This window comes from Trichomycterus rosablanca, chromosome 19 (assembly GCF_030014385.1).
Source record: "Trichomycterus rosablanca isolate fTriRos1 chromosome 19, fTriRos1.hap1, whole genome shotgun sequence".
NCBI classification, from domain to species: Eukaryota; Metazoa; Chordata; class Actinopteri; order Siluriformes; family Trichomycteridae; genus Trichomycterus; species Trichomycterus rosablanca.
The window spans coordinates 24623214-24636781 of NC_086006.1; the positions used below are offsets into that span (position 1 = coordinate 24623214).

General features: G+C 45.9%; 1 protein-coding gene across 4 annotated transcripts in view; it reads left to right on the forward strand.

Annotated features, from left to right (window-relative positions):
- Nucleotides 1-13568, forward strand: part of prdm5 (PR domain containing 5) — a 95497-nt gene that overhangs the window by 44202 nt on the left and 37727 nt on the right. For 3 of the 4 annotated variants that reach the window (XM_063015174.1, XM_063015172.1, XM_063015173.1), the window contains one exon: nucleotides 9841-9926. The exons of the other annotated variant lie outside the window; for it this stretch is intronic. In XM_063015174.1, coding sequence (XP_062871244.1) covers nucleotides 9841-9926 — 86 coding nt within the window. The remainder of the gene's footprint in view (nucleotides 1-9840; nucleotides 9927-13568) is intronic. 4 annotated transcript variants of the gene reach the window in all.

The window sequence follows — 13568 nt, forward strand, 5'->3', positions numbered from 1 at the left end:
TGAAGCTCTAGCACATTTAAACAGCAGCACAATGAGCCAAATCATCTTTAACGCATTAGAAAGGGTTCATTGACGTTAAGTTGGAGTCATTGCAGCAAATGTTGGTGTAACCAGTTATTTACTTTAGGGGTTTATACATTTTCAAGGGCTCTATCTCTCTGTCCTGGCGTTAATCCCGCAGTGCAGGGTCCGCTCTTGTGCACAGTCTTCTCCATTTGGCGCGATCTAAGATGTCTTCTGGGGCTGCGTTGACAATCTTCATGTCTACATTGATACGATCCAGCCACCGCATCTTTGGTCGCCCCCTTGGGCGGCGCCCTTGAGTGTTCAGTTGCAGGGCTGTTCGGGCCACTGAATCTGCATTGCTCCGCATGACGTGTCCATACCAGCGCAGCCTTGCCTCTCTCATCTTTTCTTGGATAGGGGCAATGCTCAGATGTTTCCGGACGTCCTCGTTGGTGATGTGATCCCGCCGTGTTAGCCCCAGACTCCACCTGAGCATCCGCATCTCCATGACATGGAGGGCTTGCTCGTGTTTTACCGATGCCGGCCAGCACTCGGTGCCGTAGAGGGCCACTGGGCGGACGACGGTCTTATATATTTTGGCTTTTAGATGGTCAGGCATATGGCGGTCGCAAAGCACTCCTGTGACTTGGCGCCACTTCAGCCATGCCGCGTTGACCCGGGCTCGGGCATCGGGAAGGGTGTTGCCATCGCTACTGATGATGGAGCCAAGGTATTTAAATTTTGTAGTCTTCTCCAGGTCTTCGTCGCCGATGCTGATGGTGCCATTGGTCTGGGTGCCGCATTCCATGTATTCTGTCTTCTTGGTGTTGAGACGCATGCCGTAATCATCCAGACGGGTCTTCCATTGCTGGATTTGACATTGCACATCCTCACGGGTCTCACTTGCAAGGAAGACATCGTCAGCATAGAGGAGTGACCATGGGTGGGGTGCTTGCAGATCGGCGGTGACCGTGTCCATACAAAGGATAAACAGGAGTGGCGAGAGGGCAGAGCCTTGGTGAACACCGACAGTGGTGGGGAAGGGCGGTGAGGTTCCAGCTGGACAGCGTACAGAGCTGGTGGTATCGGTATAGAGGAGCTTGATCCAAGCCACGTAGGCCTCAGGTATACCATGTGACCGGAGGGCATGCCAAATGAGGTTGTGGGGCACCCTGTCGAAGGCCTTCTCCAGGTCAAGGAACGCCATGTGCACCGGCTTGTTCTTCTCACGATGCTTCTCCAAGAGAAGACGGGTGGCATGGATTGCATCCGTGGTGCCACAGCCTTGCACAAAACCACACTGGTTAGGTGACACAGAGGCGATGCTCCGGAGCCGTGCGTCGATAACTCGCTCAAAGATCTTCATGGTGTGGCAGAGGAGGCGGATTGGGCGGTAGTTGGAGCAGTCGGCCACATCGCCCTTACCCTTCCAGATGGGCATGGTGGTGCTTGTTAGCCAAGCGCGTGGGACCTCACCTTCGCTGGTGATGCGGTTAAAGAGGTCCGTAAGGATGGTGATGCCTCGGCTGCCAAGCAGCTTCCATACCTCAACTGGGATTTCGTCGGGGCCAGTCGCCTTCCCATTCTTCATCTCCTTGATGGCTGCAGCTACCTCGTTGGTGGTGATGGACGGGATGGGTCCTTGCACAGGGTCTGCACTTTGGATTGGTGGGTGGGGGAATTCATGGTTGCAGATCCCTGAGAAGTATTCACTCCAGCGCCTAAGGATGGCAGGCGGGTGTCGCAGGACCTGGTGGTTGTCGTTCTTAATGCATCTGACCTGGCAAAAATCTTGTGTGGAGCGATGACGTGCATTGGCGATGCGGTAGATCTTGTTGCCACCTGCAGGTGTCTCAAGTTCGGCATACAGCTGTTCATAATGGGCAGCTTTTGCCTCCGCCACTGCTCGTTTTGCTGCCGACTTGCAGGTCTGGTACTGCTGGTAGTCTGCATCCGCATTTGTTTGGCGCCACTGTTTAAAAGCCATCTTTTTCTCCTTGACAATTTGTTGCACTCCTTCATTCCACCACCATGTTTGCTTGCTGATGTAGCGTGTCCCTGGTGTTGTTTGTCCAAGGATCTCACATGCTGCCTCCTGGATCTGGAGAACTACGCAGCGCCACACTGCATCCAGTGTTTGGCTGGGGTCCATCACCACTTGTTCTAAGGCCGTCCTAAACTGGTTTTCATGTTCTGGCAATCGCCACCATTTGATACGCGCTGGCCCGGTGGTCCGTACTTGTCGATGTTGCCCAAGGTCTAGTCGCATGTCCATGACAAGAGTGCGGTGTTGTGGGGCGACATTGTCAGAGGGGATTACCTTGACATTAGTCACCAGCTTCAGGTCGCGTCTTCTCAGCAGCAAGTAGTCAATCTGGGAGGCTTGGCCACCGCTGGCATAGGTGATCAGGTGCGAGGGCCTCTTCTTGAAAAACGTGTTGGCCACAGCAAGGTCATGCGCCTCTGCGCAGTCCAATATACGGCAGCCGTCGTTGTTCCGGGTGCCGTACCCCTGGCCACCATGTTGGTTTTCGTATCCATCCCGCGAGGTGCCAACGTGCCCATTCAGGTCGCCGCCAACTACAAGGTGTTCTTCAGAGCTCACTGCTCGCAGGTGGTCCTCCAGCTGGTCCCAGAATTCTGCCTTGACATCGTCGGGACAGCCGGATTGTGGGGCGTAGCAGGAGACAACTTGAAGGATGGACTCGCCAGTATCGATCTTGATGGACATGAGGCGATCAGAGATGCGGTTTACCTCAATGATCCTGTCGCATAGCTTGCTGCTGAGCACGATGCCTACACCGTTCTTGCTTGCTTGGATGCCATTATAGTAAAGCTTGTATCCTTCGCCGATGTTTTTGGCCTTTGCTCCTTTCCACTTGGTTTCTTGGATGCACGCAATATTAATGCGGCGGGTTTTAAGGGCAGTGGCGAGTTCAAGGCTTCGTCCAGTCATCGTGCCGATGTTTATGGTGCCAAGTCGTAGGTGGACTTGCTTCTTTAGCCTGCCCCGTCCAGGGGTGAGTAGCCCTTGCCCACTTCTCGCCGGAACAACGTCGTTGTTCACCCGGAACAACGACGGCTGCCGTATATTGGACTGCGCAGAGGCGCATGACCTTGCTGTGGCCAACACGTTTTTCAAGAAGAGGCCCTCGCACCTATGCCAGCTCTATAGGAGTCCTTAAAGTTCTGAAGTGTTGGTTTTTACTCAACATAACATCGAGACCTGGGTATTACCATGAACCCCTGTTGGCACAGGCAACATTGTGAGTGTTTGTGCTGTTGAGATAAGCATTGAGTCAATTATAAAGGAGCTGTGGACGTGTTGTATGAGGCTCCCAATGAAGGTGTGGCCTCTCTTTGTTCCTTCTAACCTGTCAGTCCCCGTAAAAGCGGTGCGCCCCCTGTTCCTGTCAGTCTCAGTGAACTTGTAGGCTGTGTACCTGTCAGTGTCATCGAAACAAGCATGTCCTCTTTATCTATCAGAACCAGTAAAGGAGGTGTGGCCTCTGTACCTGTCGGAACCAGTAAAGGAGGTGTGGCCTCTGTACCTGTCAGAACCAGTAAAGGAGGTGTGGCCTCTGTACCTGACAGAACCTGGTTGTCAGTAAAAGAGTGGTGGTCTGTACCTGTTAGTCTCATTTGGGGAGGTGCTGCCCTGGTGGTTGTCAGTCCCAGTGAAGGTGGTGTGATCTGTACCAAGCATGTCCTCTTTATCTATCAGAACCAGTAAAGGAGGTGTGGCCTCTGTACCTGTCAGAACCAGTAAAGGAGGTGTGGCCTCTGTACCTGTCAGAACCAGTAAAGTAGGTGTGGCCTCTGTACCTGACAGAACCAGTAAAGGAGGTGTGGCTTCTGTATCTGTCAGAACCAGTAAAGGAGGTGTGGCCTCTGTACCTGACAGAACCAGTAAAGGAGGTGTGGCCTCTGTACCTGACAGAACCAGTAAAGGAGGTGTGGCCTCTGTACCTGACAGAACCAGTAAAGGAGGTGTGGCCTCTGTACCTATCAGAACCTGGTTGTCAGTCCCAGTAAAAGAGTGGTGGTCTGTACCTATCAGTCTCATTTGGGGAGGTGCTGCCCTGGTGGTTGTCAGTCCCAGTGAAGGTGGTGTGATCTGTACCTGTCAGTCTTATTTGGGGAGGTGCTGCCCTGGTGGTTGTCCATCCCAGTAAAGGAGGCATGATCTGTACCTGTTGGTCTCATTTGTTGAGGTGCTTTCTTTGTGCTTGTCAGTTCCAGTGAGAGGGACTAGTGATATCATTGAAAATCCAAATATAGCTTTTTAACCACTGATAATCTTTCTCTATTCTGCCTGCTGTTTGCAATAAAAACATCAGATCTTTCCACCACAGTTATACAAGCTTTATGAAAATCCTCCACAGTCCCAGAATTCACTGCTGCTCTGTGTCTCGGATGGTTTCCCTTTACTAATGTCTTCTACAGAGCAAATCTGGTCTGAAGGGTGATTTTAAACCTGATACACATGATGTTTGTCATGCTCTCTAGTTAAGTTTGGCTTTTTGGTTGGTTTGAGTCTTTGCTTTTAGTAACTGAGCTCATTCATAGCAGTTTATCTTTTATTTTGATAATGTTGGTGAAACTAAACTGGAGGTGAAGTTATGAAGGTTGTGCAGATGTTTTAGGAGTATGGCATGGAAAATATTTTCCACAGTTGTTTGGGAAGCAGCTTGGACTAATCACACTCATGTAATGCATGTGATCAGGTTTTATGTAACTGATAGGCTGTAAGTTATTAAACATGGCGAATCAATAAAACAGGGCACCTGGGTTAAACTACTCATCATATTGAGCTGGTAATTTCAGCACAGATTTGCCTGGAGAGCCGCGTGAAGCTTAATGAGGATCCTACCCCGGTTAATTCCCCCGAAGCCAAGCTAATTAACCTTATTACTCACAGCATGAAACAATCTCTCACTATCTAATTAAACAACATGTGTTTTTTCTGTCTGACAATTAGTCCCCTAAGAGGTTACACCAACAACGTGAATTAGAAATCAGCTCGGCGTACAGTCGTGCTGCTCACCGACACACAGCTGGCGTCTCTCCTCAGGCCGCGTCTTATGAAGTTACGCGTTGCCGTTTTGCATTTCCTTGAGGAGTCGTCCCAGTTGCCAGGTGCATTAATTATTCCAAAGGGAACCGTTTCTCCAGCCAGCCAAGCCCGTATTTTATTAGGCCAGAAGAAAGCAATGAAATTGGAATAAAGCTTTGTTGCATGGGCGTGAGATTCCCTGGGTTTTCCTGTGGTGAGGTATATGGTTCACAGGAGCCTCGGATCTTCATTCTCCTCCAGAAGCAGTTAAATGAATCACTTTGCATACATGGCTCCGTTTCAGACATTACAGGGGTCTATTACATCTGTCAACGTAATGGATCTCAGGGTTTAATAACTCACAATTAAGGGAGGCCTCTGAGCCAAACATGCTAACGCTGCTCATAATAAATGCACACTGTTAGTGGACGGTAATATTTGGAAAATGTAGTTCTGGTAATAGTGTGGTGCCAATGCTAATTGATTGTAAATACGAGTTCCTGACCTGAAATCTCCACATAAATGTCTATTCAAGTCTTAATTATAAGCTTCAAAAGCTACTTGTTTGACTTTTTGCTTGAGTTATTATGAATAGATTATAAAAAAATACTTCATAAATAATTTATTATATTATAATACAGAGGAACCTCAATTTAACGGATCTCCATTTAACAGATTTCAACTGCATTTTACAGACCAGTGCAAACCCCCCCCCCCCCCCCCCCCCCTTTTTTTTATCTGTTAAATCAAGGTTCCTCTGTATATATATATATATATATATATATATATATATATATATATATATAATATTCTCTTTCACATTTCCTGAACAGCTCTTAAACTTAGGAGTCTCCACAGCAGGTAATTCTGCTCCACACACCTGATCTGGCACAGCTTATTATTAGATGCCCTTCCTGATGCAACTCTCTTAGTTGTTTACTGGACTTGGGACTGGCACAGTAAGCGCACTGAGAAGTACACCTCCGAATGGCTAGGCTGTTTGGCCTCCTCCTTCTTCAGACACAGCCAATCATGTATGTGTAGACGGAATGCTTTGTGTTGATCAGTGTCATTAGTCAGAATGAGTTTGTACTTCTTTCCTGTGATCCTGCATTCCACAAAATGCGTTCCACAGCGTCTGCATTTGTTTTCCTTCTCCGTTTATGGAACTTCAGATATTTGGTCATTAAAAAGTCTTTCTTGCACAACTGATAAAAATCTGTGTTGAAATTGATATTGAACCGTGAAACACCTGTGGTTCCATATATTAAAACATAAATATTAATTCTCACATGAGAATATTTTCTGGACAGTGTGGACCGTCTCTGGGGCTTTCTTTAAAAAACATTCAGAGAAGTTCCAACTCCTGAGGATTTTCCAAGGCCAAAAGCTTTTCTGTTAAATCAGATTCTGAATCAGATATGAACTCGTGCTACCTTACGTGCGTATGCAAAAAGTTCCAAAGAGCGACGGTATTCGGGCATTTGAGCCGAACGCCTGCCCACCCATCAGAGCCGCTCGGTGCTATCTGCTGCCGAATCGACTCGGTGCAAATCGGATCCACGTGTCTGGCCCTACGGTGATTGACGGCTTGTCACTCTCTGTTTGCAGCTTGGTGGAGAGTCCGGAGATAGCATCTCTACCAGTCTGAACCGTGAAGCTTTAATCTGTAGGGAGGTGGGGCCTTTGTGACCCCACCTATTTAGGGTCAGTCTGGCTTTAGATCTGGAAGATAGAATAAAGATTGAATAGCGTGCAGATAAGAGTCGATGTGCTGGAGAGATGTTTGTGTAGGAACGCATGCCGTTTAATCACGCTGGTTTGAAAGAATTGCCCAAATTTGACCTTCCAGACCAAACTACAGCATTTTTAAGATGACTGAAAAAGGGCACAGTTAAAAGAATTTCACAATGGTGTATATCCATATTTCAGTTTTATTTATACAGTGGGGTCGCTTGGTGGCTCAGTGGGTTGCACTGTCGCCTCACAGCGAGAAGGTCCAGGGTTTGATTCCCGGGTGAAGCGGTCCGGGTCCTTTCCTGCATGTTCTCTCTGTGTCTGTGTGGGTTTTCTTTCTGGAGCTCCGGCTTTCTCCCACAGTCCAAAGACGTACAAGTGAGGTGAATTGGAGATACAAAATTGTCCAGCAGCTATACAACAGTCTGAGGTTCAAGACTCCAAATGATCCAGGATGACAGTAGCAAAGAAAAACACTTGAGAGGAACCAGACACTATTTTCCTCAGTGCAGCGACGTCAAGTTCTTCCAACATTTACTTGAAGTCTTTCAAACACAGCAGATCTCTGATGGAACTTTCATGGCAGAAATATACATAAATGGCCTGCAAGGATGAACGTAAGCTCCAATACCACAGGATTTTCTGTTCTCCACTCCCGGCTCTTAACCACAGCTCAAAGAGCTTAAAGAACTTTGATTCTGGCACAAGAAAATGCCACAGAATTCAGCGTGATGTCATAACAGAACTGAATCCTCAGATGGACAGGGTCCAGTGGGTCTGGCTTTGCCGGAATGTCCAGTTAGACGGTCCAAAAAGGTGCCAATTCATCAAATATAGGCTGAAATAGTCAATAATGTCTGTATGTAGATGCCGATAACATTAAATATGTTATAACTATTTAAATGAACTATTTACTCAGTCATGCATTTCGACATGTTAAGGCCTATATTTTTTTTAAATATTGGTAACTCAGATCCATTACTGTCATGTCTGCTTTGCTATACTTTTTAATAAAAAAGCCTAAAGCTCGCTGTCTAATACAGGTCAGTTAAATTAATTTCACAACACATACATCTCTAACCCATAATATATCATTCCAAGGTAATTCAAATAGAACAATCTACAAGAATTGTCATAATAATATATCTTAAGTTATGATGTAATAATTGCATTTTCACTGCGTCCACTTTTTCTTTTTTGCTCCAGTACTGGAGGGTTTTTTCTGTTCTGCCACATTTTTGTTCTTGCTGAAGCTCCACTCCCGGCTCCTAACCACAGCTCAGGCTCGGCCTTCAAGATCTTAAAGAACTTTGATTCTGGCACAAGAAAATGCCACAGAATTCAGCGTGATGTCATAACAGAACTGAAATCCTCAGATGGTTTAATGGTTTTGTTTGTTGGGTCATCCTGGACAGTGTTGCAGTGGGTCTTATTGCAACTGCCATATTGGCAGACATAACCAATCATGTCTGTATGTAGATGCCGATAGCACTGATGATCTGATGCAGAATAACTGTTTTACTCACTGTAGTTTTTTTTTGCATGTTCAGGCCAACAGTACTTTAAGCTATTGGTAACTCTGATCTATTACTGTCATGTCTGCTTTGTTCTTCTTTTTAATAAAAAAAATACTCAAAGTCTGGTGCCCAGGTGGCACAGCGGGATATTCCGCTAGCACACCAGCGCCAAGATTCTGAACTCCTCGGTTCGAAACTCATTGCCACCGGTCGGCTGGGCGCCATCTAGCGAGCATAATCGGCAGTGCCTGCAGCAGACACGGTTCTGCTAGGACGGGACGGCAGGACTATGTGGGTGGGGTCTTCAAACGCTGTGTAAGGACCCTGCTTGGCAGATAGAAAGGCGCCTGTGTAGAATGCATGGGTGAAAAAGTGTTCCGTTAAGGGTTGCGCGTGGGTCGGAGGAGGCGTGAGCAGCAATATACCCTCCTCGACCGCAATCAGGGATCCACCAGCAGCGGAAGACAAACTGACTACACTAAATTGGGAGAAAATGCATAAATAAAATAGAAAAAAAAACCTAAAGCTTGCTGACTGTTAAAGCTCAGTGAAATGAATTTTACAAAACATGCATCTCATAATATACCTATAATATACTCATAATGTGTTCCAAGGTAATTAAAATAAAACAAGGTACAATAATTGTTATAATAATGTACCTTAATGTACATTTTCACTGCATCCACAAGACTTTTCTTTTGTAAACACGACACTTTATTTCATTGCTGTGTCAGTGAAACCCCTGCAGGATCAACACCGGCTCCAGTACTGCAGAGTTTTTTCTGTTCTGCCACATTATTCTTTTAAAGAAGCTCCACTCCCAGCTCCTGACCACAGCTCAGGCTTGGCACGGTGGAACTGGGAGAAGGAGTTTAAGATTCTGGCAGCACACGATGCCACAGAGTTTTGTGTGATGTCATAACAGCACCAGAGGAATCTGAAACTTAATCCTCAGATGGTTCAGGGTTCGGTCTGCAGCCAATTTACTCCCAGCACTATACAGGAGCGATTTGAGGAAGTCTGGCGGTGTAGGTACTGGACTAGTAATCATAAGGTTCAAGCTGGTTCAAGCCTCACCACTGCCAGGTTGCTACTGTGGGGCCCTTGAACAAGGCCCTTAAGTGCTTAGATTGTATAAGGTCACAATTGCAAGTAGCTTAGAGGGCCATAAATATACATTTTCAAGAGCCTCATTCTGTGAAATCACATGAATTTTGTAATAACAGCTGTTATGTTGTTTTTACAGCTTCGTGGTTGATCATTTTTATTATTTAACAGCAGCTTTTTAACCCTGAGCCTGGGAACTTTGGTAGCTGGTCCAGAATGAGGGTGTGCTGTGGGGGTGCAGAGCACCTCATTAACTTCGTACATTTAGGCCCGACACTACTAGAAACACAGCGCACACAGTAACACACACAGTGTCCGTGGGTCGATGCTCTGGTGTGCCAGTTTGATCTCTGTATTTAAAAAAGGTGTGTTTGTGTCCTAATAATGATGATTAAGTGTCTGTGTGTGTGTGTTTAGGTGAACGCCCTTACCAGTGCCCGTACTGCGACAAGGCCTTCAGCAAGAATGATGGGTTAAAGATGCACATCCGTACACACACACGGGTAAGAACAACCATGTTCTCAACACCACAGGCACATCAGCATAGACTTACAACACACACAAGCATACAGGTCCTGTCAGATCATGGTTTGATGTCCACATACTTTTATAATATAGTATATACAGGGGTTGGACAAAATAACTGAAACACCTGTCATTTTAGTGTGGGAGGTTTCATGGCTAAATTGGACCAGTCTGGTGGCCAATCTTCATTAATTGCACATTGCACCAGTAAGAGCAGAGTGTGAAGGTTCAATTAGCAGGGTAAGAGCACAGTTTTGCTCAAAATATTGCAATGCACACAACATTATGGGTGACATACCAGAGTTCAAAAGAGGACAAATTGTTGGTGCACGTCTTGCTGGCGCATCTGTGACCAAGACAGCAAGTCTTTGTGATGTATCAAGAGCCACGGTATCCAGGGTAATGTCAGCATACCACCAAGAAGGACAAACCACATCCAACAGGATGAACTGTGGACGCAAGAGGAAGCTGTCTGAAAGGGATGTTCGGGTGCTAACCCGGATTGTATCCAAAAAACATAAAACCACGGCTGCCCAAATCACGGCAGAATTAAATGTGCACCTCAACTCTCCTGTTTCCACCAGAACTGTCCGTCGGGAGCTCCACAGGGTCAATATACACGGCCGGGCTGCTATAGCCAAACCTTTGGTCACTCGTGCCAATGTCAAACGTCGGTTTCAATGGTGCAAGGAGCGCAAATCTTGGGCTGTGGACAATGTGAAACATTTATTGTTCTCTGATGAGTCCACCTTTACTGTTTTCCCCACATCCGGGAGAGTTACGGTGTGGAGAAGCCCCAAAGAAGCGTACCACCCAGACTGTTGCATGCCCAGAGTGAAGCATGGGGGTGGATCAGTGATGGTTTGGGCTGCCATATCATGGCATTTTCTTGGCCCAATACTTGTGCTAGATGGGCGCTTCACTGCCAAGGACTACCGAACCATTCTGGAGGACCATGTGCATCCAATGGCGGTGCCGTGTATCAGGATGACAATGCACCAATACACACAGCAAGACTGGTGAAAGATTGGTTTGATGAACATGAAAGTGAAGTTGAACATCTCCCATGGCCTGCACAGTCACCAGATCTAAATATTATTGAGCCACTTTGGGGTGTTTTGGAGAAGCAAGTCAGGAAACGTTTTCCTCCACCAGCATCACGTAGTGACCTGGCCACTATCCTGCAAGAAGAATGGCTTAAAATCCCTCTGACCACTGTGCAGGACTTGTATATGTCATTTCCAAGACGAATTGACGCTGTATTGGCCGCAAAAGGAGGCCCTACACCATACTAATAAATTATTGTGGTCTAAAACCAGGTGTTTCAGTTATTTTGTCCAACCCCTGTATATCACAGTGTAAATCATGGGCATTGTATAAAATTAACCCCTCATTGGTCACTGTAACAGCCTCCACTTTTCTAGGATGGCCTGTGGAAATTTGTGCCCATTAATTCAGTAGAACATGTAGGAAGTCGGGCATTGATGTTGGACGAAAAGAACTGGCTTGCGATAAACCTCAATTCAACTCGGTTAAATTCACTTTAAAAGTCTTCGTAGGGGTTGATGAAAGGACTCTGTTCAGGCCAGGGTAGTTCTTACACACCAACCTTCTCAAATCATGTCTTTATAGACCTTGTTGGTCACAGAGACGCAGTCATGCTTGATCAGGACCAATAACTTAAGTATTTCACTTTGGATCTGATAAACTCAATAATTAGAAGGGGTGTCCACATATTTTTGGCCAAATATCATGGCAGCCTTGTGATGTCAAAGATTTTTTTGTCAAGTTTTTGTCTGTAAGACCATCAGCTTCCAAGTTTACTGAAAATGAAACAAAATCAGCTGGGTCAATATTATATGGACAGCAGTATAGATGATTAATTTGGTTGTCTGTAAGTAGCAGTCTTCAGAATCCACTGTACAATCAAATGTCATGGAAGTGCATGGAACTTTGGTATCATGCTAAGATCTTATCACTGCTATCGACCTGGCCGGGCATCTTACATTGCTTGTGTTCAGGAATGTCTGATGGAATTTCTCACCCCTGTAGCTCTGATATGAGATCCCTGGTGCTGGCCAAGGATTCACGTAGAGCACAGCAGTACGGCTTTGTGTGGGAACCCGCCCGCTTTGTGTTACGAAGCGGCCAGTGAAAAGCTGCTTCCAAGTTGGAAAATGATTTAATCGGATGAAAAAGGAACAGGAACGTCTGTTGAATTAGAGTTTTAAAGTCAGATGAAACCAAGATTGGGTTATTTGGCCACATTCATCAAAGCAGGTTCGGGTATAACTAAATCAGGCTAAAATGATGCGTCTACAAAGAAAAGTCCTAAATTTAACCCAGTCTAGTATTTGTGTATACTGAAAAGCAAAGTCTGTGCCAGGAAATCAAAGAAACTGGTTAAATGTGGTGCCAATACTGACTGGACCGTGTTCGACGATCCAATTAGTGTTGTGCCAAAAGCTTTTTGAGGGCTGATAATCGTGGCTAATTCAGATCAAAAGAGCTGGAGGGAAACCCACAATGCATTTGTAAATAAAACCTCAGTTTGATCTGTATGCAGCGTGTGTGCTTGACTGAACGTTGCTCAGGCAGATGTTTAGGATGCACAGCATCTGGCTACTGGGGAAATGCCCGTCCACCACAGAACGAGCCGTCTCAGGAGCGACTTTTTCTGTGTGTGTGCCAGAGATGGCTGGACTGGTCAGACGTACCGACCGACTCTTGCACGTGTAAGAGCTTCCTCACGTTCTCTTCAGATCTGTGGGTGTGATGGGTAAGGTGGCGTGAGGGCATGCAGGTACTGGGTGTGTTTTTGGCACAGGAGGAGAAAGGTAAACATGCTTTGGGATTTAAAAGTATAAACACTTAATCCGATACACCCACATCACTAACATTTGACTTTATTGTGACATGAGTTTAAATTTTTGGCGCACCAACGTAAACCTGAATGCTAAACTAGAAACGAGTGCATGTCTTTACCTGTCTACATATTTAAACGATGGAAATAATTTATCCAGGGCAAATAAAAGACTTGGGCCTTTAAAGTTTAAAGTACTCCTATTTCTTAATTTCTTTATAGAATGGATTTATTACACCTGATAGTTATTGTTGTGGCTGAACCACATGAAGTCAAACATTAGAAGGCGTGTCCCAATACTTTTGTCCTCTGTCATTTATGTTGACTCACACACAAGAAATTTGGTGTCAGCTGTTGGCTTCTCTTTGGTATTATTATGTATATGCAATATACAGACAATGTACGTGTAATTTACATAGGAGTGGTCCGAGTCCTTTCTCTTTGGAGTTTGCATGTTCTTCCCGTGTCTGTGTGGGTTTCCTCCGGTAGCTCCGGTTTCCTCCCACGGTCCAAAAACATGCATGTGAGGTGAATTGGAGATACAAAATTGTCCATGACTGTGTTTGACATTAAACTTGAGCAGGGTTGCCTCAGGAAGGGCATCAGTATAAGAAAGTGCCAGATCAGGTATTTGGACCAGAATGATCGGCTGTGGCAACCGAACACACTGAAAATATACAAAAATAAAGAACGTGTTAGAGAGCGCTGTGCCAAGGCTGCCACTCATGGCACCATCATGCTTTAATGTTGGAACTTT